This window comes from Stegodyphus dumicola, chromosome X1 (genome assembly GCF_044657685.1).
Source record: "Stegodyphus dumicola isolate Sdum_Otavi_A_Nest chromosome X1, ASM4465768v1".
NCBI lineage: Eukaryota > Metazoa > Arthropoda > Arachnida > Araneae > Eresidae > Stegodyphus > Stegodyphus dumicola.
In genome coordinates this window covers 257,122,538-257,149,703 of record NC_140780.1, presented here as the reverse complement: position 1 = coordinate 257,149,703, position 27,166 = coordinate 257,122,538, and the positions used below count along the sequence as shown (strand labels likewise).

Sequence of the window (27,166 nt, the reverse complement as noted above, 5' to 3'; positions counted from 1 at the left end):
TGGTACATGATGTACTATTGGTTCTGTATTTTGTGGACCTTTCTGACATTCCATTTTAACCACTCATTTTTACTTAAGTTTGTGACATTTCTTATACACTTCAAAGGTTTGGTTTATTAGATTACGGCAAAGCTCTCGAGGGCTATCTGCCTTGAGGGAGGGATGCCTTCGTGGAGGACTTTTTAAGAGAAACTGGCTTGTATACACGTTACACATGGGGAAAACCACGAAAACACCCATGCAGCCAGCCCGTTCGTAGGATTCGAACCTCGGACCGAACTACCAGTGTTCAGCGATGATACACCTCAAAGGAAATTTCATTTGGGATATTTATTGATTTAAGTAAGCAGATTTGATGTAGTAAAATATAAAGTATTGCCAGTTAAGGGAAATATTTTTTGCAAGCCTTATGCACAGGCAGTCTAGCAAAGTGAATGCATGGTTACATCTCAAATAATTCTCTTCTGTATGAAGTAAGAGCAGATGTCACTATGTGATGATAATCTATAGTAACCTAACATCATAGGAAGTTTTTCATAGCATTTGGCATGCCTTTTTTAATGTTTGATTTAATTATATTGTTGCGTGACTAAGAGTTCATAATCGACTGAATGAGCACAGCACTAGTGATAGCTTGATAAAATTTATTTATCCCAAAGCAACACTGTACAGTTCTAGAGCCTTCCACAAAAGTACCCATACAGCTCTTCTCAGTATGACAGAACACGATCAGTAGTTATCACTTCAAACTACTAAGAACATAAAACAGAACGCATTGCAAATTTCATACAAAGAGCAAAACTCACGCAGAGATCTAACTCTGAACTCAAAAACTGCGAACTGGTGCTCTCTCCAGACTTATCTAGTTTTCCCCAGTTGCCAAGATATCTTTAATGTGTCAAAATTACTGGAAGGCATGCACTGTTAAAGTTAAATTAAGAATCAATTGTTATTTAATTATAGTACGAATTGCAGTTATACAGGTCCTGTACCAAAATATCACCAAGTTTAATGATGTTTGGCAGTTTTTTGACAAATTTGGCAACAAAAATTAAACACCGAAACCATCGCCAGCAAGATAGCCATTTACCTCACTGTTAAATAGCCTTGCTCCTATAATCTTATTTTTCTGGGAGAGTTTTGCTGCTTCAGACTTTTCATGTTATTATATGAACAAAACTACAATTTCATGTATAATTCACTAAACTTATTTACATCTGTACGAAATTCATAACATAACCCTTCCCAAAGATTACATGTTCCAAGTAGTACAATTCCTGAAGTCTTACTTACAAGTAAGGAAAATCAATGTAAGTACTAAGGCGATAATTTCAATAAAAAAGTGCAACAAATCAAATACTAAATCAATAAATGCATGAATTCACAAATTTATATACAAATAAGACCGTGGTCTCAGTGTACTATTTGTTTGAAATTAATCAATTTCTTAACTTATTTCAATAACGTCAGACAAATGAAAATACATTGTGCAGAGAAAAATGTTTTTAATTAGCAACAAACCTCTTTATTTAGTATTCTAAACATATCAAAAAAGAACATTCCGTGCATTATCATGTTCAAAGCATATGTAAACAAAACATCACTGTTGCCACAAAAAATCTAGTTTATAATGAACATATTAAATTATTGTGTATTAATTGATTTTGTGCATGTTCCTCCCATCTTGCAATTTTAGGAAATTGCAACATATTCTCTACTCAGTTCAGAGATTCAATGGATGAGGAACTTGTCTTCCGACCCTAATGATTATAGGTCTGCCTATTGTTGGGGACTCAGTCAGAGGCTCAACTATCCTTGATGTATCAATCTGACCATCCAGAGTTGTTGGTAATGGGGAGGATCTTCTATGATCTGCATCTTGATAGGGATTTAACGAGACTTGCGGCTGAAAATGCTGAGGTATTTGTGAGGGAAGAATCATGTCTAAAGGATACAGGTCTTATTTTTCCTCTGTCAGCTGTTTTTACTTTTGTCACTCTTGCATGACTATCTGCACCTGAAAGTACTTGGACAACAAGTTCCAGTGGCCAGTTCATGTGCTTTTCCGGAATTCTAATCAGCACCACATCCACCCACTTGCAAAGTGTCTCCTTTTCATTCTGTTCTATGGTCTAGCATGGTTAGGTATTTATTTCTGAATCTCGAGGAAAAATCAAAGAATCTCGAATCAAAGAAAAACAGAAAAATCAAAGTCTTCTCGAAATTTTACAATAATTCAAGAAGTGTAGTTATTTGAGCCAAGTCTGAAATTTTCTTTCTATACCTTGTGGAAAATTTTCATCCCAGTTACCACAGTTTTTCGTGTATGTTTTTTGCAGAATAAGTTTTGGAATTAACTTAGTTGGAGTAGTAAATCTGATGGGGTCGAATATCCTCTGCGAGACTGACAGCAGAGATTTTTTCATGTGGACACTCTCAGAAAAGTCAAAGTAGTTAAATTGCAATAAATTTCACCATTCTTGATGTCCTGTGAGAGTCCCAGAATTGAAATGATCTTCTGATAGGAAGTCATGCTTCTCTCTTTGAATAGTGCAGCAGTCCACCCTCTAAAGTCAAAACTTCCTGAAAACATTAAGAGTTTGGGACTCTTCTTTGAACTTGACTACTTCCTCTTTGGTTTCGAAACTAGCTATACAGTGGTCGACATAAAAGGATTTGTTCAATCTAAATGCCGTTTCTTTTAAATCTTGTGGAGCATTATCCAAATGGTAGGAAATCGTTGTTCCCAACAGGAATGGACTCAAATAAATGCTGAACACGACACAACAGTGTCTGTCGGTAGCAATTTCAGTTTGATTTGAATAGCAAAGAAACTGATCTGTAAGAAAGCTTTCCTTATATCGGCAATAACACCAACTGCATGCTGCCAGAATTGCATGAAAAGTTTTGGAAGCATTTCTATTAAATTCAGCCCCTTTTTGAGGTAAGCATTCAAGAAATTCCCATTTTCATCCTTCAAGGATACATTGAATACAGGTCGTTTTTTCGTAGTCAAGTGGAATACTTGATTACTGCTTGATAAATAGTGACCAGTATCACTTTTATTTGGAGCTATTCCAATTATACCTTCCTTGTGCCAGCATTTAATAATACCATCATACTCTTCGAAATATCCCATCTTCTGCAGTCTTCGTGTATTGGCGAAAAGTCTTTTTTCCGTTTTATCTTTATTATCTCCAAGAATCCGACGACTATCCTTCCAAGACAAACAGACTTCATACCTATTGCCCTCGATTACTTTAATGTTCTCTAGGAAAAATTTGATCGTTTCAGTGTCTAAATTCCCCTTAGTCTTCACTATCGCCGGATCTTTTATGCCAATTGTCTTTAAATTCCATAGTTCTGTGAGATCCAAAAACAAAGTCTGACGGTATCAAGCAAGGTATTATGATTTTGCACTGGGCCTTGTAGAGTCCAACCCAATTATGTTTCAATGGCAATAAGGTTTTTGTCAATTGGAATGATATTGTTCGTCATCAACAGTCCGGAATAGTCGGCTCCTATTAATAATCCAATATCTGGTGCACCTCTACCAGAATCACTGATTTTGATTTTATGTTCTCGAAGTGAGGAACATGTATGTTTCAGTTTCACTCTAGGAATGTATCCACAAATTTTGTCTTTATCTAAAACCTATAATTCATATTTGAATATATTTTCCATGCCTTGTATTTCGATATTAAAAATACCATGGACCTGAAATTCAGTTTCAACTCCGCCGAACAGCTTGTTTGTGGCTCTTTCTTTGATCTAATGGGACTAAATCTAGTGTCTTTATCATGTCTTTCCATAAGTAAGACCTTTATAACTCTCTCTCAAAAAGTATTCTCACAAGTTCTGTTTTTCCATTATGGACAATCTTCACCATAATATTTTGGAGAAGAGTTGTTTGCAATTTTTGGTTAGACAATTGAGTCTCGCTCGTTTCGTTAGCTACATTAAGTGCTTCCTTTTTGGAACTTCTAGAACCTTTTAGTTCTCTGCACATCACCATTACATGATGTTTGCTGCAAAATAGGTGTTTCTCAGAACTTTTACACTTTTCGGCAGCATGCCCAATTTTTAGGCAGTTAAAACAAGCTTTTTTCATCCTTAGTAAATTTTTCTTATCTTCCAATGAAAGGCTGTGCAGCTTAAAGCATACTTTGTCTGGAGCTGAAAAAGTTGTACAGGCCTACTGAAGACGGTCTTCACTTTCAACTTCAATTCAGAGAAAATGTAATAAATTTTCCAAATTTTTAGTGTGTGCAACACTTTCCCTATGCTAGCGAGATCACTCCCATGCCCTCAAAATTTCTTCAGGTAGTGAAGACTCTACAAGGAGATACAGCGTAGCTGTATAAATCTCACTTTTTATCCCGAATGTCTCCAAAGCTCTGAGTTGCATCTCTAACTTATCGTATAAGTTGGATAGAGTCATATTTCCTTTTTTGTCAGCTTGAGCCAAAACAAAATTTTTTAATTCGCGAACATAGATTTTTACCATTAATTTGCCGCATGCAAATCAAGATTTTAGCTGCTTGATAGCTTCTTTATTTTAATTAATTAATTATTATACATTATTTTAATTAATTATAAACACCTGAGGGAGGATAACTATCTATAAGCTCTCTCGCTGAGGATCGAACAACCGTTGCCTGCAATATGTATTGAAATTTGCATTTACTATATTTACTATATTTATTATTTTCTATATTTACTATATTTACATCTTCGTCGATCTTCTTAAACTGTCCCCAAAATCATAACCAATTTCGGGTCTCCCCATTGAATTTTTGCAGCTCCAACTTTGGTAATTTAAAGTTCCTCTTCGTGGAATTTTCTGAAGTTCCAGGTGTAATTACAGGAGTAGAATTCACCATTTTATTTTCTACTTTTGTTCTTAAACTGATATATTTATTGTGATATGTTTCATTCGTGCCAAAATCAGCCAAATATTCACTTTCATTTTCACTTTCCAACAAGGGTTTGGAAATTTGTGATTGAACTTCATCTAATCTGTTGAATTTATCTTCCAATTGAGAGTTCAATACTTGGAGTTGATTAATCTCCAATAAAACCTGACCTTCCAATAATACCTATATAATCCACATATGCCAATATTTGTGTGGACCTATTCTGCAGAGTGCGTCTTCAGTCTTAACCGCTGTCTCTGATGCACTTCTCTAATGCTAAATTGAATAGCAGGCAAACAAGGGAATCTCCTAAAGGATTCAGTAAAGTAAAAGATTCAGATAAATGAATTATTTTGAATTTTGTAATTCTACATCTCACTGTACCAAGAATAGCATTAGTTAAAAAGCTTAGTTTCCAAAGTCTGCCATGGCTTCAAATAGCTTGTGTCTGTTTACAATTTCATACACCACCTTGGAATCTGTAAACAGATGGTAAGTTTTAATATTGTATTCTTTAGTTTTTTCAAGGATTTGTCTTCAGACATGAATTAGGCCAATATTATTATAGATTTATAGACTTTTGGGGTATAAATCCACATTTTAATTTCCAATCATCTTCTCAACAAAGGGTTGCAATCTTGCATCTAATAGACAAGAATATATTATATGCTGTATTGAGAAGAGTAATATCCTATAGGTGCAGCATTCAAGTTGAGTTCAAATGGAGCCTTCTTTCCCATTCAGTGGATATTTTCTCCAAAATCCAAACATTGATCATAATATTATGAATGGCATTTATAAACACTGGTTTGTCAATCCTCAGTAGTTCAGATGGTATACACCAGCGACTTAGTGGTAAAGTCATTGAACACTGGTAGTTAGTTCCAGAGCTCAAATTTCAGCAAACAGGCTGGCTGCATGGGCATTTTCGTAGTTTCCCCATGCTTAACATGTATCCAAGCTAGTTTCACATAGAAAATCGTCCACAAAGACATAACTCCCCTTAGACAGATAGTCCTCAAGTGCTTTGCCATAATCAAATAAACCAAAGTAAACCAAAGTAAACCAATCAGGTGGTACAGTTAAATACCGAAAATCTGCCCACCTGAAATCTGCATTCCATCTCAAAACATTGAGTACGAAATATCAAAGAAAAAATACTTACCAAATAATGATGTCATAATTACCGAATAATAATGAGTCATAACAGAAATATCGAATTATTGACACCATGATAAAAGTTTTTTCTCCTCTAATCTGCTTGAGGTAAAAAAACAGACTATTCACTCAATTCTTCTTTCAAGTTCATGATTCAGGTTGTTGTATTTTCTAAGCTTTGTTATTTCACGAGATTATTTAGTGCTGCCTTTTTTTTATCCAGGTATTTTGTGGATAAATTAAGAATATTTTAAATTTCAGCCCTTTTTAATACAATTACAGATAAGAAATGCACTCATGATTTTACTGCTTGCAACGTTGAAAAACGTAAACACATTGCATTGACGGTAATACAAAAAGTTCAGATTCTTTAAAAGATGGAGGCAGGTACTCCTCCTCAGTTTATAGCAGAATCGTATGGAATTGCAACACGATTGTGTATGATATACGGAAAAATAAAGAAAAGCTGTTGAAATTGTACAGCAACAGTGATTCTAACACCGGTATCCGAAACCGGAAATCTTTGCACAAGGTGAAATCGGCAAACCTGGCTGCTGTGTACATATAATACAATGACTAATATAATAAATTTATATATGTAATAATAATTTAATGCATATAGTAAGTTATTGCAATAATGTATATAATAATTTAATTAAATGTATCTAATGCGCCTTATTTATTTCGCACCTTTAGCCTGAATATTATGATTTATCTTTTCTGTCCTGAAATCCGCAAAATCCTAAAATCTGTACAACCTCTGGTCCCAAGCTTTGTGGATTTCTGGACTTCTACTGTATGATAGGGATTCATTTTCTGCACACTAGAAGAATTTGGTTCTTCAAAGATTCTAAAGGAGTTACCAGTTTCATTTCTTCCTTCCAACAGATCTTGAAAATATGCCCTCCATACATTCAATACATCATGAAGTTCACCATTCTTATTTTGACATGTGTTAATTCTTGGTTTGAATTCTTTTCTTATATTGTCTAGTTTAAAGAACCTCCTAGATTCTGTCTGGTTGTTCATGAATTCTTTTCTTATATTGTCTAGTTTATAGAACCTCCTAGATTCTGTCTGGTTGTTCAGGTTTTTTAACATTTCCTCTTGGAATGGGCTTTTCTTTTTTTTATATATATAGCGTCTTTTCCACTTTCCTCAAATACCTATATCTTTCTACATATTGTAATTTCTGGTATAGTGCTTCTGTATCATAATCCTGTAAGCCTTGTTTTTGTTTTCAGTGGCTTCTTTGCACTTGATATTAAACTAATCATTTCTTGTACTAGGTTTTAGACTTAGAAGTGTTTCAAGGGCTGATGTCAATGTTATTTCTTTTACCGAGTGCAAGCTAACATCACACTTTTGATTTAAGTTTTCAAGCTATATATCTTTGAATAACTTGAGCTTATAGCTTTTAAGTAAACCTGAATCTTTCATTTTGACAATGTTTGGTCTAAACCTAACATTTTCTTTCCTAGAATAGAGTTGCTTACATATTTTTTTATCTTACTTTGGACAAAACAAGCATATGGTCAGTATCCACTTTCGCATCTCAATAACTTCTCACATCTATCACATTGCCCCTTGATGTCTCCTATCCACATGCATGCAGTCTATTTGATTAAGCTTTATACCAACCCAGTGAATGCCAAGTATAGTTGTGTTGTTCCTTATGCAGGAATGCTGTACTAACAATACCATAATCTCCAAGACAGCAAACTTGGTGTCTCTCCATCACCATGTCTCATATACTAGGGTAGCATAAACTAACCAGACATTAGAAGACTGGGTAGGTAATTATCCCTGAGTCTTAAATCCAGAGAAGGATGTTAATAATCCTTTATTAGCTCTCTTTAAAATTTACAGATGGCACCAACTCATGCTTACAAAGCCAACACTTTTGGCTTAACTCAAAAAGGTAATTAGTAAAGGGAGTTAAGTTAGCCTAACTTCTTCACAGGTTACTTAATGTACAGGATGGCTCATTCAAAAGTAGGCGTAAACAAGCCTAATGACTAGAAGTGCTTAACACCGCAGAAGTCTAATCACTAATAAATCAAAGATAGCAACATGGCCTTCAGGCAGGCAGAACATGCTCTAAACATCAACTTCAAAAACCTTCCCTTTAAATACTAACTTCTTTCTACCTTATTCAAAAACACACATCCTAAATCACTTACATTCTGAAACGAAAGCATGAGCTGAAAGCAATAGTGATGGAAAAGGTTGCTTCAAAACAAAATTAACTGTTTAGTAAATTAAATAAATCCCCACATTTTCCCCTGCGAGAATTTATGTATACATAGAAGAAGTCCGTAACATCTTCGTTAAAGAACTTGAATTTTAACTGTCTAAAATTTTCATACCAATTTCTTACAATTTTGCTTTACCTCCTATGCTTTAGTAGCTTATTGGAACCTTAAAGTATATTAACTGGGTTAAAACTGCTGGAACTTTACATGATGCTGAGACACTAACTGCATCAGACAGAGCCCAACTTTCAAAGCTTGCCAATTATGCCTACATCAAGCCTTTCAGGTTTTTTCTGATCAGCAGACATCTCTCTAGGCAAACAACAGCAGTGATGACAGCCAGTCTTTTCTTGTAAATCATGCTGATTATGATTTTACTGTTCATTTTAATCTATGCTGCATGACATAAAATCTCCCTGCTATTTACTAAAACATCTAGACTAAGCAAGTGACAAAATAAGACATAAAAAAAGATAAACATAAAAGCTAACTAACTATTAGTAAAACGTAAATAAAATGTCTTTTATCTTCTTTGAAATATATCCAACTATTATAAGTGTAAAATATTTAATGCTTCTTGATGATAAATTTCATGAAATTTATTTTATTCTTAAACTTAATCATAGTTATATTATGTTTAATAATAATGCATCTTACTTATGGATCTGTTTTATTTTTAGGATGGTATTACAAAAGTTCATGTATAGATATTTTTAATTGAATTTATTCAGTTCCCTTTTGTTCATAGGTCCTTCATTTTTTTTATTAATTGTCCTTAAAAGTCCTTTATTTCTGTATGCAGAAATGTGTACAAACCCTGTGGGTAAAAGAAAATAAATTAGGGACACATATTTTTTATCAATATAAAATGTGTTTATGATAGTAAGCATAACAGAGTATTTTGAGTCTTAATTTTAATGTGGCTGTTTATACATTTTTTACTGCTTTATTTATTTTGTTATGTTGAAAAAACTTTTCTGCTTCCTGATTAAGTTGTTATATATGTTTCAATGATAAATCCAAAAAGTTATTGTATTTATTAATTATTGTTTATTTATTTTGCGTGTGGCGGAAAAGGAAAAATACCATTGTGTAGTTTTTCAAAACCTGTTTTTAATATTATATAATCAAGACTAATTATACCTATGTCTTAGTATTAAAAAAAAATGGAGTACAAGTTTTTTAATCAAAGAACAGGATGAGTCATTTTTATAGGAATAATTGAAATCATCTTTTTATTTTTGAACTGTAATGTAAAGTAGTAGCTGCAAGGATAAAATTATGAGATGATAACTTTAAAGAAAATTGTTAGTCATACTGATAAATAAAATAATAACTAATAGATAGATTTTTTTCCTTCATCTTTAAGAACATAGCTTTTAGAAATGCCTTATCATAAATTAAAACTTTTTTTACATTCATTTTTACTTTTAGTAATTTCACAATGGTAATTTATACCCTATGGAACCAAATATTAAATTGAGATTGTAATTTATAAACTTATGTTAAAGTTCCTAAAGAAGAACATTTCTTTTAAAAAATGTAAATGTTTTTTATTCTTATTTTATGACAACTGTATAACTTTCAATCTTTCTCAGATAACAATCTTTTTTAGGGTTTTAAACTATTTGCAAAATTTTAAGAATTGCTTTATGCATGGTTATTTTTCAATCATTAAATTCTTTTCAAATTGCTTATGTACTTCAGCTGTTTTAAAATTTGATAAAGGAGGCTACTTTCTGAGCATACTTTTAAAACATGTTGTTTACATGCCTCAAAAAACTAATATGTGATTTGTTTAAATTTAACATAATAGTGAAAAGCATAATATGGCCTCAAATTATGGAATTACATAATTTTTCTTTTGAAAATTATTTAAGTTAGCAGCTACTAATAAATAAATAAACGGATAAAATTATGATAAATGTATGTATTGAAAGTCAATTTTTAAAATGAAAAAAAGAAATGAATTTAAAAAAATTACATAACAGCAGAAACATGCAAGTGCAATTATGATTAAAGTTGTAAAAACACGGTAGTGTGTATTTAAACTAAAATTCTGATTCTGTTATGGATGCTGTAATTTCAGATTATTATCAGCAATTCTAACAATACACTAAAGGTCAAAGCAAGCTATTACTCATACAGATATAAGAAAACAATTAGAGGTATTAAAGTCATGATTTGTTATGCTTCAAACACTAATTCATTTATTACTGCTTGAGTACTTGTTACACATACAGAATTCCTACTTCAGTAATGTCAAAAATTCTGTTATGGAACACTAAACACATCTCTGGAAATAGTTTGCTTCTTTTCTAAAATTTTTGCAATATTGCAGTGCTTCAGATTTTTAATGTTAATTATTTTCATTTATAATTGATATCGGAATCAGTTCCCAGAAATTCAGATCAATGCTCTATAAACTATTTAAGTAAAAGATATTTTGTACTTTGAAGCATATTCCCCCCCCCCAATGGCAGATTGTGAACAATTACAAATGTAACCCAGTCCATTAATCTATACAAGGCCGGATGTGGTGGTCTCTTTATTATGGAGGCACCTGATAGGTGGGCCACCATCACCTTTCCTATGAAGGGAAAGACAGTTACAACCATGCCTTCTCCGGGATTCGAACCCAGGACCTTCGGCTTCACAGTCAGCTTCTGACCACTATACCGACTGGGTGGCTTGAAGCATATATGCTGAGAATTTTGTCTTATTTTTATTGTTTTATTTAAACAACTGTTTCAGTAAAGGATCTTTCTGATAAAAATTTATTTGAAAGAATTAGAAATCACTTCAAATTTTACTGAAAGCTGGTAGAAATTATAGAGAGATGAAATCCAGTGCTTACTGCAAAAGCTAAAATTCTCAACTAATTTATGAATTTTGGTCACTCTTGTGATGTGGGAATAAAGGTGGTAAACATTACTGGTTGTGAGTTTCCAATGAAACCAGGATGGTCACTAACAATGAAGTGTAAGCTGGAAAAAAGTAGTTATATTGTAAAGAAATCTAACCTAAGAAATTGTTTTATATCAACTGAGTTTCTTGAAAACTATCTCTTTTAATGCAGTAATTTGAAGATAAAGTGCCATTTGGTGGAGTGCCACAATGAAATATACACTTTCACGCAAGCTTATAGCCAGTCTCTGCAATGACAATGAGTAATAAAATAAAAATATGAGAGATGAAAAGAAAATCTCTCTTTAAAACGCTTCGTAACGTTTTAGAATTAAGATTAATGATTTCTTTCGTACATTTGCTTACATAGGATTTCATACATTTCCTTACATTACAAATTGATTTAAAATAGTTAAGAATGGGAATGCTTTTTATTGAGTGTACCCAAGTCCTTGAAGATGCTATTTACATTACTGTTCATGAACTGAAAGATTTTAAAATATTGTACAGTAAAAGTCAAGAAATCCGCAAAGCTTGGGACCAGATTAGTGCGGATCCAGTGCGGATTTTAGGATTTTGTGTATTTCAGGACAGAAAAGATAAATCATAATATTCAGACTAAAATTGCAAAATAAATAAGGCATATTAAATACATTTTATTAAATTATTATATACATTAAATTAAATTATTATATACATTATTGCAATAACTTATGATATGTGTTAAATTATTATTACACATATAAATTGATTATATTATTCATTGTATTATATATACACAGCATCGAGGTTTGCCAATTTTGCCTTATGCAAAGATTTCCGATTTCGGATTCTGGTGTTAGAATCACTGTTGCTGTAAAATTTTAACAGCTTTTCTTTATTGTTCCGTATATCATACACAATTGTATTGCAATTCCATACGATTCTGCTATAAAATGCACCTATCTCCAGCTTTTGCAGAATTTGCACTTTTTGTATTACTGTCAATGCAACGTCATTACGTTTTTCAACGTTGCAAGCAGTAAAATCATGAGTGCGTTTCTTAGGTGTAATTGTATTAAAAAGGGCTGAAATTTAAAATATTCTTAATTTATCTACAAAATATCCAGATAAAAGGCAGCACTAAATAATCTCATGAAATAACAAAGCTTAGAAAATACAACAACGGGAATTGTGAACCTGAAAGAAGAGTTGAGTGAATCATCTGCTTTTTTACCTCGATGCAGAGATTAGAGGAGAAAAAAAATTTATCATGATGTCAATAATTGGATATTTCTGTTATGACTCATTATTAGGTAAGTATTTTTCCTTTGATATTTCGTACTCAATGTTGCGGTTTCCGGAACCTATAAACTGAATGTGTATATTTTGAGAGGCAACGCAAATTTCAGGAGTTGGTGGATTTCAGGTCAGCGGATTTTTGGTATTTGACTGTATTATAACTATGAAAATAATTTAGTATGTTCTTTGTAGTATCTCCCCCATTTTTTAATATTTAAACATGGCATTAGTTTCAATTTTGTGGTAACTATTCGTTCAAATGGTTTATAGTGATATTCATTTGGTTTTTCATGTACTTTTAGAGCTTCAACTCACAAGTTTTCAACGTCCATACCATACCCGTCAGCAGTGGATGACTCTGCTTTTAAAATATACTTCGGCTACCACTAAGCATTTGGATAAAGGTATTTTTCTTGTGTGTTTATAAACTGGTCTCATGATAACTGGGCACATTTGTGTCAAATCACTCTTGTTCTATGAAACAAATTTCTATTTGCTGTTTGAGAAAATACAGTGCACTGGAATCAAATTTTATCCAAAAACTAAATTTAAATAAGAGCAGAGCCAATCATGATTTTGAAAGCTATTGAACATACACTGAAGAGCCAAAAAACCTGGTACACTTGCCCAATAGTATATAGTAACTATACGACCCCCTCAAGCACACAGAAGTGCCACAATAAAGTGTGACATGGACTCAGCTAATGTCTGAAGGTGTGCTGGAGGTAATTCTCACCATGAATCCTGTAGGGCTATCTACAAATGCATAGGAGTGCGAGGTGGTGATCTCTTCTGAACAGCTTTTTGCAAGGCACCCCAGATATGTTGAATCATGTTTGGGTATCTAGGAGGCCACTGGACATGTCTGAAGTCAGAAAAGTGTTCATGGATCCACCGAGTAGCAACTCTGAGTGGGGGGCAGCATTGTCTGCTGGAAAGGTCCAAATTCGTTGGAATGCATAGTGAACATCAATGGGTGCTGGGGATCGGACAGGATGCTTACATATCTGGTACATGGCAGAATTGTATCTAGACATAGGTGTCCCATATTATGCCAGCTGCACATGTCCCATACTATGACAAAGCCTCCACCAGTTGCCACAGTTCCCTGTTGACATGTAGAACCCATGGATTCATGAATTTGTCTCCATATACATACATGTCCATCTGGCTGGTACAGTTAGAAACAAGACTCGTCAGACCAGGCAACATGCTTCCAGTCACCAACATTTCAAGGGCAGTGTTGTGATCAGGCGAGATGGAAAGCTTTGTGTCATGCAGTCAGCAAGGGTATACAAGTAAGCCTCTGGCTCCGAAAGCCTATATCAATGATGTTCCTTTGAATAGTTTGCATGCTGGCACTTGTTGATGCCCCAACAATGAATTCTGCAGCAGTTTAAGGATAAAATCTGCACATCTCTCATATTTAAATTATCCTCGTCAGCCCCATGCTTTCATGGGCTTTTTCCACCCACAGCAATATTAAAGATTTTATTTTTTAACGGATTCATGATATTTACAATACACTCGTCAAATGATCATATGTGAAAATCCAAATTTTATCTCTACCTCAGAGATACTGTGTCCCACCTCTCATGCACCGACTATAACACCACGTTCAAACTCTCTTAAATCTTGATAACCTGCCATTGTAGCAACAGTAACCAATCTAATAACTTTGTCAGACACTTGTTGTCTCGTATAGGTGCTGCGAACTGTGCTTTGCTGTGATTGATTTTGTACCTCTGTTATGTACATACGTATGCCTATACCAGTTTTTTTTTACTCTTCAGTGTATTTCAGATAGTGTTTCTTATTCTGTGCCTTTTGGATAGTAGTTACTTTGTATGTATTTTATCATTAGCTCTTGTTATTTTTCTAACCTATGGTAACTTAATATGATGGACTGGAACAAGGAAAAATTCAGTGTGTTTAATGGTTGTTTTGAAATAAAAAGTATTAATATGGCACCTGCAATTGCTTTGTAATGTATTGAAAATCAGAAAATGTATTATGAATGACTGGAGGAGAGACAGAAAATATTAGACACAAATGAAAATCACTGCTTTTTATGATTGAATAAAATAAATGTTTATGTTCAACATCTATACATTTTTTTAAAAAAATTACAAAAAAGTTTTAATTTAAAGGTGATTTTCGAGATTAACTGACCAATAATTTTGCTATCTGAGTTCAATGTCATAAATGTCAGTTAAATTACAAGTCAACTTTATTAGTTAATTGTAAATGATAAATTATGGTGGTGTAGACTAATAGATTTTGTTCCTTGAATCATTTTTTTAAAATTTATATATAATATTTGATAGATTTTCTTGAATCTTCCATGATTCTGCTGCTAAATACATTACGCAGCAATTCCGAATTTTGTTATTCTCTATTGATTATAATAGAAGGAACTAGGAATTTCCAATTTTCAATTTCTTGTTAGGTAGTAGTAGAATTCTATCTTTTTTGGGGGGAAGTAATTATGATATTATTTCATGGTGGTAAACTGCATAGCCAAACCGTACTAGTTAATATTTTATAAAATTACATTGATTTTATTATATAGATGTGAGAACTCACTTTCTATTCTTATGGTTTTTGTGTTTTGGAGTTTGCTTTTTACCAAGTTATAGATTTCATGTTCGAAAAATTTACTTCCTAGCCTCCTGCTGCACGGCCGATAATTGAGTAGTTAATCCTTCAGATTTCAGCTTTGGACAAATCAATTAAGCCTTTTCACCTAAATGTCTTCAGACTGCAGAGCATGCTTTGTGAACAGAGTATTGTGGTGAAACAATAATGTAATTCACTAGCTGTTTACCATGCCTTTATCAGGTCAGAAATACGTATCATAGGCAGTTACTTGTCCATTCCATTGAAGCATTTTCCACATTGATATGCCGTATACTAGCTGCTGTTTGCTAAGTCAGTTGAAAAATTCACATGGCCCCCATCACAGTGTAATTTGGCTTATCTTTATCAATACATCTAGCTTGTGTGAATATTGAAATAGTCTTTTTAATGGAATTATTTTCTTCTTTCTAATTTAAAAACAGAATTTTTAATTGTTAGTGGAATTAAAAGAATACATTCAGAGTGAAACAATAGCCAATCCATAAGCACAGTTTTTTTTTTTTTTTTTTTTTTTTTTTTTTTTTTGGCTGGTACATCAGGGAGAAAAATAGAATATAAACTTTGGTTTATGTGAAGGAGATGCAGAATACTTCCCTTACAAGAATTTTTTCTCCATATTATTGGTGTACGGAATTTTTCAGGACCTTGTCATTTCCATAAAAATTTATGCACTAAGAAATAATTATCGGACTGTAATGAAACTTGGCATAGAGGCATGTGTTAGGTAGATATGTAAATGAATAAAAAATACTGTACGACTTCTCATTATATAATGTCACCAGAGAGCACTGAACTTTCATCTTCCTGGTGCATAAAAAAGATATGCAGGAGGCATTTTCATCATCATCAAAGATAATATGATCAGTCACCATCAAAGATAATACATGATTTGGTGATCAACTCGGTGGGTAGCCTACTAGCCTAGACCATTCTGACTTTACTATTAGGAGGTTTTGGGATAAGAGAGCAGATGTAAGCATGACAGCCAGGTTCAAGATGTTGTCAGACCAACAGCCAAAAGGGCTATCACATCACCTGACATGAACACACAGCACCAATTATATCAATGTGTACCTTTCACGTACAGCCAGTACTTTCAGTCTGAATGCCTGTCTGTACCATAGTGTTGTGCCTTGTTGAAGAAATTTGTTATTGTGGTGCCCATTACAAATGCTATCAATGAACCCACTCATCATCACCTCTGAACTGTTGTGCTTGATAGGATAGTGCCACAGCCGAATGGAGCTGATGTACGTGTGAGTAACACGTGCATACGAAAATATCCCTAACATTAACTAGGAAAGCCGAAATCTTAGTTAAGATAGACATGTTACAATTAATAATCAAATTTAATAAGGAAAAGTAACAGTTGCCTGGTACATTATAACGGCTTAAGAAATTCAGAGCACAGTACAGATGCGAGTACACAAGTTCACATATCTCGGCAAAGCAGAGACGCACACATTTGTTGAAGTAGTTCCACTTGACTGCCGGGGAAAATTCTTCTCTCCCCGTCAGCCTGTAGGTTTGCCAAACGGGTTTACTGTTTCGCCAATTGGCTCTTTTCTGTACAGTTTTTAAGTCCGTATCGCCTGTTTGGCGCTGCCGCTGCATACTCCCTCCGCAGTGTCAACGAAATGTGACATACCGATGCGGGGGTCGGATTAATCGTCCAGAACAGGTGATACGATTGTCCGAAGTTTCTTTCACACTCTTGGAAACAACTTGAGAAGAGTCCATGGTTACAAAAGCGGGTTTCAGTCTATCTATGGAGATCGTTTGCTTAGTCCCTTTTATTTCGAGATCAAACGTTTTATCTTGTCTTTCTAGCACCTTAAATGGTCCATCATAACGAGTTTGAAGTGGTTTTCTAACTCCGTCGTGTCGAACAAACACATATGTGAACTTGTGAAGGCGTGGATGAATGAAACATGTTCGCTGGCCGTGGCTAGAAGTCGCGGTCGGGCGGACACTGGCAAAGTGAGATTTCAAATCCTCCACAAACTGTTTGGGGAACGCATCCGGAGGTGTCGGATTGAAAAATTCTCCTGGGAGACGGATAGTCTTTCCATACACCAGTTCAGAAGTGGTTGCTCCTATGTCCTCTTTGAGAGCGGCGCGGAAACCCATCAGCAGCGTTGGATGGGCAGCCACCCAGTCACTGGTATCGTGCGCTTTTACGGCAGCTTTCAAAGGACGGTGGAATTACTCGATCAGTCCATTCGCCTGTGGGTGGTACGGAGACGTCCTGATCCTCTTGATTCCCAATAATTGGGAAAGGGCTCGAAATGAGCCGCTTTCAAACTGTCGCCCTTGGTCGGTAGTAATAACAGTCGGACAACCAAATCGAGTAATCCAGTGGTCATAGAAAGCCTGTGCTACTGTGCGTGCTGTTATGTCTGGTATGGGTACTGCTTCGGGCCATCTGGTAAATCTATCTATCATAGTTAGACAGTAATAATTATTTTGAGTAGGAGGTAGGGGACCAACAAGGTCAAGGTGGACGTGATCAAACCTCTGTGATTGGTCTGGAAACTTCATTAACGGGGTTCTAGTATGCCTGCTTACTTTTGCTTTCTGGCACGGAATGTACTGCCGTGCTCATTTCGCGCAATCTTTGCGGATGGAAGACCAAACAAACCGTGAACATACTAACTTTGTTGATGCGCGAATGCCGGGGTGAGACAAATTGTGCAAGATGGCAAAAACTTTCTCACGGAATGCCGGAGGAATGTAAGGGCAGGCGTTACCTGTTGACACATCACAATATATCGGTAAGCTACAATTCGGTAAGGTAAGTTTTTTGAGATGTAGAACTTTTGACTCTTTAAGCAATGTTTGTAATTCTGGGTCGATTTCTTGCATTTTAGCGATTTCCTCATAGTCGATAGGGTTAGGCATGCTTATTGCTTCTATACGCGAAAGTACGTCGGCAGCGATATTCTCCGAACCTTTTATATGGCAAATTTCAGTGGTGAATTGTGAGATAAAGTCTAACTGCCTAGCCTGACGAGGTGAACACTTATCCAAACGCTGTTGGAATGCATACGTGAGCGGTTTGTGATCGGTGATTAAAGAAAAGTTCCGTGCTTCCAACATATGCTTAAAATGCCTAATAGCAGCATAAGCTGCCAATAGCTCTCGATCATACGCACTATAGTTCCTTTCCGCCTGCGAAAGCTTTCATGAGAAAAATGCGAGAGGCTGTAAATTTCTATCAACTATTTGTGATAGCGTTCCACCGATCGCGAAGTCTGACGCATCAACCTGTAAAACCAACTGGGCATCTTTCTTCGGGTGTGCCAAAAGAACAGCATTAGCGATTAGCTGTTTGCACTTTTGAAATTCACTCCGCGCTTCCTCAGACAAATTCAGGATTGTCTTATCATTTTTCTTAGCCCCTTTTAAATACGAAGTTAAATGTATTTGATTCTGGGCTACGTTGGGTAAAAATCGACGGTAAAAATTTAAAAATCCTAAAAATCTCTGCAAATCTTTTACCATTTTAGGAAGTGGGTAGTTAAGTATCGGTTCTTATTATAGGCACTGGTACATCGGCGATTAAAAACTTCCAAGAAAAGTATCGTCTAAGTCCTAAATTCACAGTTAACAATTTTGTTCCATACGTAGAAATTCTGGAATTATTCGCGGCAAATAATTGAAGCGAATCAGGATGCATTTTCTTAAACTTAGAAGTCGGTGTCACACATGAAACATCCGAGCCCGAATCAATCAAAAAGTTTAAATTTAATCTGTTATCGTAAACATGTAAACGACATGAATGCGCGACTGCTGATGAATTTCGATCGACAGCCGCTACTACTAGTTTTCCTGGGCCGTAGTGTTCTGAGAAAAGGAACAAGGTGCTCGACATTTTCGTGCATTATTACCGAATCGCGAATGAAAATAACAATAATTGTTCACACGCTCTCGGGAATGCCCACGCGAAAAACTACGTGCTGTGTTATGTTGATCCCGGGGGAAATTATTCCTCGTTTTTCCGCGGGAGAGTCGCTCGACTTGTTTACTTAGGGCAGAGATTTCACTCCTTAAGGCCTTAAGCTCCTCGAGGGGGGGCACCAGAATCATTAGGGTTTCTGGGGGAACTCACCGAAGCTGCCTGGACCGTGAACACGCTGTTGTTTGTTGGCGTGCACACTTCAGCTATCTTATCAGCCATTTTTGCTAAATTGTCTAAGGATTCCGAACTTATTGATAAAATGGCATGCACCTCGGAAGGTAACCTTTGCAGCCATAATGATTTTAAAAATTCGTCAGTTATACAGTTTCCACCTAATTCTCTCATTTTTCTCAATAAGTGAGATGGTTTGTCGTCCCCTAAATGCAATTCAGAAATAAGTCTGCGTATTTGCTCGCTTTCCGAATCTGAGAATTCTACTATTAACCTAGCTTTAAGGGCATCATATTTAGCCGTCGCTGGGGGATTAAATAAAATATCTGATACTGCGGAAAGAGTTTCAGGGTCTATCGAAGAAACCACGTGGTTGTATTTTGTACTATTGCTACTAATCTTCGCTAAAGCAAAGTTACTTTCAACTTGAATAAACCAAAGTTTAACATTTTTTTTCCATAAAGGGGGAATTTTAACTGCCACGTGTGAGATTTGTGGCTCCTGAACCGCCATATTCGATTCCTCGTTGGTTTGGCCTTCCGATCCTGGCATGGTTGCCAATTATAAATATATCGTAAATTGTAAACTTAATGTTTTGCACTATACCTTATCAAAACAGTATCAATTTAGAATAAAATAATGAAGACATTCAATATCTCGATAAAAGTGTGAGCACAACATATCACAAAAACATAATTAAGACCAATCACAGATAATTAAAAAAAATTTTGACCACATACCTGTAAATCCTCCTTAAGTGTGATAAACCACGTGTAATCCGTACGATAAAATGAGGAGGAAATAAATAGGGTGGACCCTTTATCAGTCATAAGGAAGAGCAATGGCATCAAAATAAGGCATATTTTTAGTTTTTTTAACAAAGATTGAGACAGATAGTCATTAGGGATCGAAACAGAAGGAGCGAAGGACAGGGTCACCAATGATGTATGTGTGAGTAACACGTGCATACGAAAATATCCCTAACATTAACTAGGAAAGCCGAAATCTTAGTTAAGATAGACATGTTATAATTAATAATCAAATTTAATAAGGAAAAGTAACAGTTGCCGGGTACATTATAACGGCTTAAGAAATTCAGAGCACAGTACAGATGCGAGTACACAAGTTCACATATCTCGGCGAAGCAGAGACGCACACATTTGTTGAAGTAGTTCCACTTGACTGCCGGGGAAAATTCTTCTCTCCCCGTCAGCCTGTAGGTTTGCCAAACGGGTTTACTGTTTCGCCAATTGGCGCTTTTCTGTACAGTTTTTAAGTCCGTATCGCCTGTTTGGCGCTGCCGCTGCAGAGCCAAGCCAATAACAAATTGATGTTCAGTTTCAGCTGTGATGACAACTGTGTACATGTGTAGAGTCCCATATGGAGCATCTCACACCTGCCTTCACTTTACAGCAGTATACTGCTCTGACAGCTGGTGTGATGGTATGGGGTGGTACGGCATGACACCCAATCACCTCTAATATTGATCTGCAGCATCTTGACTGTCCAACAGTATGTGTATGACATCCTTCAGTTACATGTGTTGCCACTCATGGGAGGATTATTGAGAGGCATTTTTCAACAGGATAGTGCTTGGCCACACAGCAAGGGTGTTGGAGGATTGGCTGCATCACATTACCATCCTTCCCTGGCCTACTTGATCATTGATCAAGCATATCTGAAATTGCTTGTGGCAGCTAGTTGAACAACTAGCAGTTTAGTCAAGCTAGAAGTGCACATATAATAGTTTTGTAATGTGATGACAGAATGACACCATATGGGAGCTATGTGCCATATCGTGTCGTGTTCATGCTTGACGTGGCGGAACAGGGTGCGAGAACCTCCATTTATTAGTAATTTTCCTGTAATAAATTATCCTTTTGACTTGATTTTGCAATCCTTTTTTCAGTGTAAACTTTAATTTGATTCTGGCAGTTCTTTCTTGGTGTGTAAATTTTTTATCACAAAAAGAAAAAAAAAAATTCTGTAAAAATATATTTTGATTCATTTTTAAGTTTACAGAATAGACGCTTCAAGAACTTACAGGGTGTTGCTTTTTTCACCAGTACATAGTCCATCACAATGTATAGCTTTCACATTCCTACAACTTTCAAATTTCAGATTGGTTCTTTTTAAAAGTTGCTATGTTTTAAGTAAGGCAATGAGTTGGTATCTATAAGTTACTGCGCAGCACAGTGGAACCTTCGAAAATGCAGCTGCACAGCATATGCTAATATACTGAGATAGTACTGGATGTACCATGCGAAGTGGCAGTGGCCAGTCATAGGTTTGGTCAATGTCTTTTCAACCATCAATATGTGCATGAAAACCAAATTCAGTTATTTTACAGCAGGTAGTCTTGTCACTACTTGGTTAGTATATTTATTCTTTGTCAGTGGCTGTCATGCCTAAGAAGATGAGTGTCACGCATATATGCTTCCACCCAAAACATTTGTACATCAGTAATGGTTAGTTTTCTTTATCCAGTGCTTCTGATAGAATGTATTTTTCATTCCTTGATTTTCAGAATATGAATTTTCTCTTTTGTTTTATTACTTTACTCCTTCTCCTTCTTTTCTTTTTTGAGAAGTAAGAGGTATGCTCCTGAAATGTGAATAGAAACTATCTTCACATCTTTGAAGTGCTGATACAAATCTGTCATCTGAGAGAAATGTTATACTTCCTAGTTCATTGTATTACTTTTTGTACATTCTGATAATCTGCACCCCGTTCTGAAATGTCACCAAATATTGGTGACTAACTTTTCACCAAGTTAAGAATTACATAAAACAGAAACTAATTAACAAAATTAAAAACACAGAAACATCCACAATAAAACATCTTCTTTTTCCATTGTTCTCGCCATTGTATACAACGAGCTGTTTTAATTGCTATAAACATCAGAGAATTGCCCAAACTCAGCATTATGCACAAATTTTGATCCATAAAATTTTGTTGTTTGCCAAGTAAACTTCATGAAATTTGAATTCACATTTTCTGTTGTTGAACAAAAAGGCCATATTTCTGAACAGTGCAATGCTTTCTTTTTCATCAGCTGAAAAATTCCATAGTTCCGTTACAGTTCCTTACAAGAAAAAAAAATTCAACAAAAATACAAATGAATGCAACAAAAGCAAACACCAATCACAAAAATGACCATTGAATTTAAAGCCAGAAATCAGCACCTGTCTGCTGTGCATATGCACTTGCTTGAATTATTGCATAAATAAATTTTGGTGATGCTATGGGTTGCCTATTTTGGTAATATAGTGGATTGCCTTGTGAATACTTTTCAATGGAATACAGATAATCAGAAAGAACCATTTTTTTTTTTTTTGTGTGTGTGTGTGTGTGTGTGTGTTTCCATGTTTCATTGTTTGAGGAAATATTTTTATACTTGTATTATAAAATGTTAAATTCCAGAATAAGCTATATTAGAATGAAAGTAGGAATTTAAAAAAGTATCCAATGCTTGTTGAGAAAAGATATTTATGATATTTATTTTACTTTTAGTGCAGCAGTCACACAGTAATGAAAATGCAGTAAGTGTGGAAATTTCATGACAAAGTTAGTTTTACTGTTTAGAAGCAGTTCAGTAGATTAGACATGTACTGATAAAAGTTGAGCATGCCTTTTAAAGGATCTATTGTCACCCCTTTCCTGAAGCATCAGGATTAATTCCAACATTATATCATTTGAATTAGGTCTTGCATATTACACAGGAAATTGTGTAACATAGTTGATGAAATGCTTTTAATTTCTTAAAATTTGTAATATTTTTCTAAAAATCTCTAACATAAGCAGTGAGAGTAACAAAACATTTGTGGTTACATTAATGAATGAAGTAATTAAACTCTAAAGAAAAACAGTTAATTATCATTTCAAATCACGCTTCTTTATTATTTTCTATAAATTGAGGCCAGTGACAAAATTCTGCCATCTGTTTAGAAGATCATATACGACTATCCTTGTTCTGATTATAACCTAAGTGAAACTCCTTTCCCTTTCACAAAGAGTTAAACATGTAAGGGTTATTTGCTTAGACATCCTTGTGAAGGATTTCTTAAAGGAAACTGTATCATATATATCTGCACAGCTTAAGGGAAAATCCAGCAAACCCCATGCAGTTGGGCCAGTGCCAGGATTGTCGTATTAATAGCCTCCATTCATGAGCTCAGGCAGAAGTTTCTAATGCTGTCTGATGGTTTAATTTGACAGCATGCTTCAAACTTCATTTCTGCTAAATTCTTGAGATAGTTTATTATGTGGTGAAAAATTTTATTAAACTGAAAGGAGCAGAAAAATTTCTAGTTATTGAAAGTTTGAATTGTGAAAAACGTTAATATAAATAATTAATTTCAAATTCTGTGTTTCAGTATTCTGCCTGACTTCTAAAACTTTTTACTTTGATGAAGTTCAAATTTTCAAAATTTTATTACATTTCTCCTTCAGCACATTTCTCAAAGTACTGTAGGGTGCATTCAGTCATTCCCAAATTACTGCAACTGAATGTACAAACTTATGATGAAACTAAATTTTGTGCCCTATTTGAAGAGTCTCAACTCTTTTCAATCATTTTTCTTGATGACAGCGCATTTCTATAATACTGTGTCTTCTCTATGTAACATATACCATATTTTCTTACTATCCCATCCCCAAGCTTTTTAATGCCAGGTTCTGAAAAGTTTGAACATATTCATGTAAATTTCCTCTTTCTCAGTGCCTGCATAGTATTTGCTCCCTTAAATTTTAAAACTGATTAATCCACACCATGAGTTGATTATGATACGGAGCGTGCCTTGCGCCCCTGCATGTCTGCCAATAAATATGCAACCCTTAGTAGAACACGGAGAGAGAAGCAAGACCAGCTGTTCAAGGAGTAGTATGCATATTTTGGAGTCTTGAAATAAATTTTTACTGTGTAATATGTCTGCTGAAATTTCTTGATGAATACAGTGAGAACATTTAATGTAATATGGGCAACTAAAATCCCGTGGGATCTACAACGATTACCACATTGATGACATCTGGACTTAACTAAATCAGGCCATATGAAAAGCTCGCAAGTACTTTCAGTTTTGACGGATCGCCATCTCAAGACCTCCAAACCAGAACTTATGGATTAAATTGATTTTTATCCTCCGGATGACAGATGAGTAGCAGTTATAGTTCATATCATTTTGTTTTCTACTTATATATTTGTAATTTTTACTTTTGTTTTGGCTTAAAGCTTGCACAATTTCTGATGTATATGCAGTCCAAATTCCAGTCTAAACCAATCAGATCCAGCCTTATATTTTATTATATGTAAAAGTACATTTGCTCTTGCCACCCCCAAACATATCACAGAATCAATTATTAAATATAATTATGTAGTTGCTCATCTTCATCCAGATATCGCGTCATTAGTTTGGGATTTACTTATGAAACCAGACCCTAATGATCCTTAAACAAACCTCAAATTTGAGTTAAACTAATCGGGAGAATCATCTCAGCAAGAAATTTGCCAGTTATTTCCTGGAGGGGAATTAGGCTCTCGAAAACCTTCAAGTTTGCTTAGGAATATGAAACATTGAGCTGAATACTTAAACGTTCCCGATAACTTAATGTTAGAGTTATTCCTTCGGCATTTGCCTTTGGCAGTGCAGTCTATTTTGGCAGCGGTTTCTGGTTTAACTTTAGAAAAGCTGCAGAAATTGGCAACAGCCTCAGGAAGTAAATTCAACCTCAGGGACTTGTGCCATTTCTCGTACAGTCTGTCAGTCTATTGAGGATAATTAGTTAAAGAAATAGAAAAGTTAAACAAATGTATTGATCATATTTCCCTTTGACGAGGTTGCTCTCCAAATTGTGGAGATCAAAATGAAGAAAGGAGAGATTATTGTGTTTGCTGGTATCATAGACATTTTCGCAAACAATGCATATCAAACCTTAACAAAGTGAAGTAACAGAGAAGACAAGTGTATCAAACCTTGTTCATGGATGGGAAATGAAACCAACAAAGAATAAAGGCGACTTGGTCTTTGCCTCAAATTTCACGTTGCCTGTTCATTCGTGACCAGAGAACAAACGTTTCATTCTTGGTCATGTGTTGAATGTATAAACGTGTCATTTGTGTGTTGAATGCACAAACAATAAAAGATAAATACTCTATTCCATACTTAGCTGATTTTACTACCTCATTGCATGGTACTAAAATTTTTAGTCATGTTGACTTGATCAAGGCATGTTATCAGATACCATTCAACCCCACCGACATTTACAAAACTGCCATATGTACACCATTCGGTGTATTTAAAAGCACCCATATGCAGTTCGGCTTGTGCAACGCATCTGTGACTTTTCAACGTTTGATAGACAAAGTCACGCGAGATATAGAAGGTTCGTATGCTTTGTCATTGACTTGTTCATAGCCTCTAAAGATTCTGAGGAACATTGCAGGCATTTGAAATCTTTATTCTCAAAACTTAGGGAATATGGACTTTGCATAAATGTTTCAAAATCCACCTTTGGTCAAATATCTATTGAAGTTTTAGGTTTTCACCTTAGTGAAAACAAAACTGAACCTCTTCCTGTCAATGTAAAGTGTATTTTAGATTTCCCTCAACCTACCACCCTCACTCAACTTTGCTCATTTTTAGGCATTTTTAACTTTTACAGATGCTTCATACTTAAAGCAGCACACATTCTTTTTCCTTTAATAAAATTGTTAGAAGGACAAAAGAAATCTCATTTTTGTGTTCAGAATTCATTCTCACCATTAAATTGGAACGAAAATGCTGAATCAGTCTTTATTGCTGCCAAAAATGCCATTGCTCAGGATACTCTTTTGAGACACCCTATTTCCAGAGCACAGTTAAGTATCTGGGTAGATTCTTCAGATCTCGCAATAGGTAGCACTTTTATGCAGTTGTCTCAACAAACTTGGGAACCTGTAGCATTTTTATCTATGAAACTGAACAAAAGTCAATAGAAATGGTCCTGTACGATAGGGAATTATTTTCAACTTATTCTGCGATTAAGAATTTCCGATACATGTTAGAGGGCAGAAATTTTCAAATTTATACAGATCAGAAACCATTAATATACGCTTTTAAGCAGAATCCTCACAAATGTTCACCTCGCCAATTAGACCATTTAGATTTTATTTCTCAGTATTCTACTGATATTAGGCATGTGCAAAGTTCGAAAAATGTTGCTGACGCTCTTTCGAGAATTGAAATTAATTTCATAATAAAATCTCCATTTTGGGATTTAAAATATTTTCCAAAGCTCAACAGCATGGTCTAAAGGTAAAATACCTTCTCAAAAACAATACATCATCTTTGAAGCTGAAAGTCAAGCCGTACCAATACTCTGATGGTAACATTCTTTGTGACATCTCTTCTGATGTTCCTTGTCCATTTGTGCCAAACTCCTTTTGCGGACTCATCTTTAATCATCTGCATAATCTAAATTCAGTCATTCTAGCACGTCCAGGAATTGCAGCTTCTACAAAACTAATTTGTTCTCATTTATGTATGGCCCGATAGGAAATGCCATATCAAAAATTGGGTGATTCATGCCAGTGATAAAAAATAACCAGACTTAGTAAAACACCACTGGGAACATTCTCTCTTCTTGATGCACGTTTTGTAAATCCACATGGATAATTTTGGCCCGCTACCACCATCAGAAGGCAACATGTACCTTTTGACTCTAATAGATAGATCTTCCAGATGGCCTGAAGACATATCTATCCCCAGTATGGAAACAACTATTTGCAGAGCTATTTTCAACTTGTGGATATCTCATTTTGGCTGCCCATCAGTTATAACAACTGACCAAGGTTCTCAAATGAGATACACAATGTTTGCAGAATTTACCTGCATTGGGAA

General features: G+C 35.0%; 1 protein-coding gene across 5 annotated transcripts in view; it reads left to right on the top strand.

The window, feature by feature from the left end:
• The window catches only part of Bili (FERM domain-containing protein 8 Bili), a 148,536-nt gene that overhangs the window by 37,213 nt on the left and 84,157 nt on the right, over positions 1-27,166 (top strand). For all 5 annotated transcript variants that reach the window (XM_035353005.2, XM_035353004.2, XM_085807582.1 and 2 more), the window contains one exon: positions 12,820-12,921. In XM_035353005.2, the coding sequence (XP_035208896.2) occupies positions 12,820-12,921 (102 nt within the window). The remainder of the gene's footprint in view (positions 1-12,819; positions 12,922-27,166) is intronic.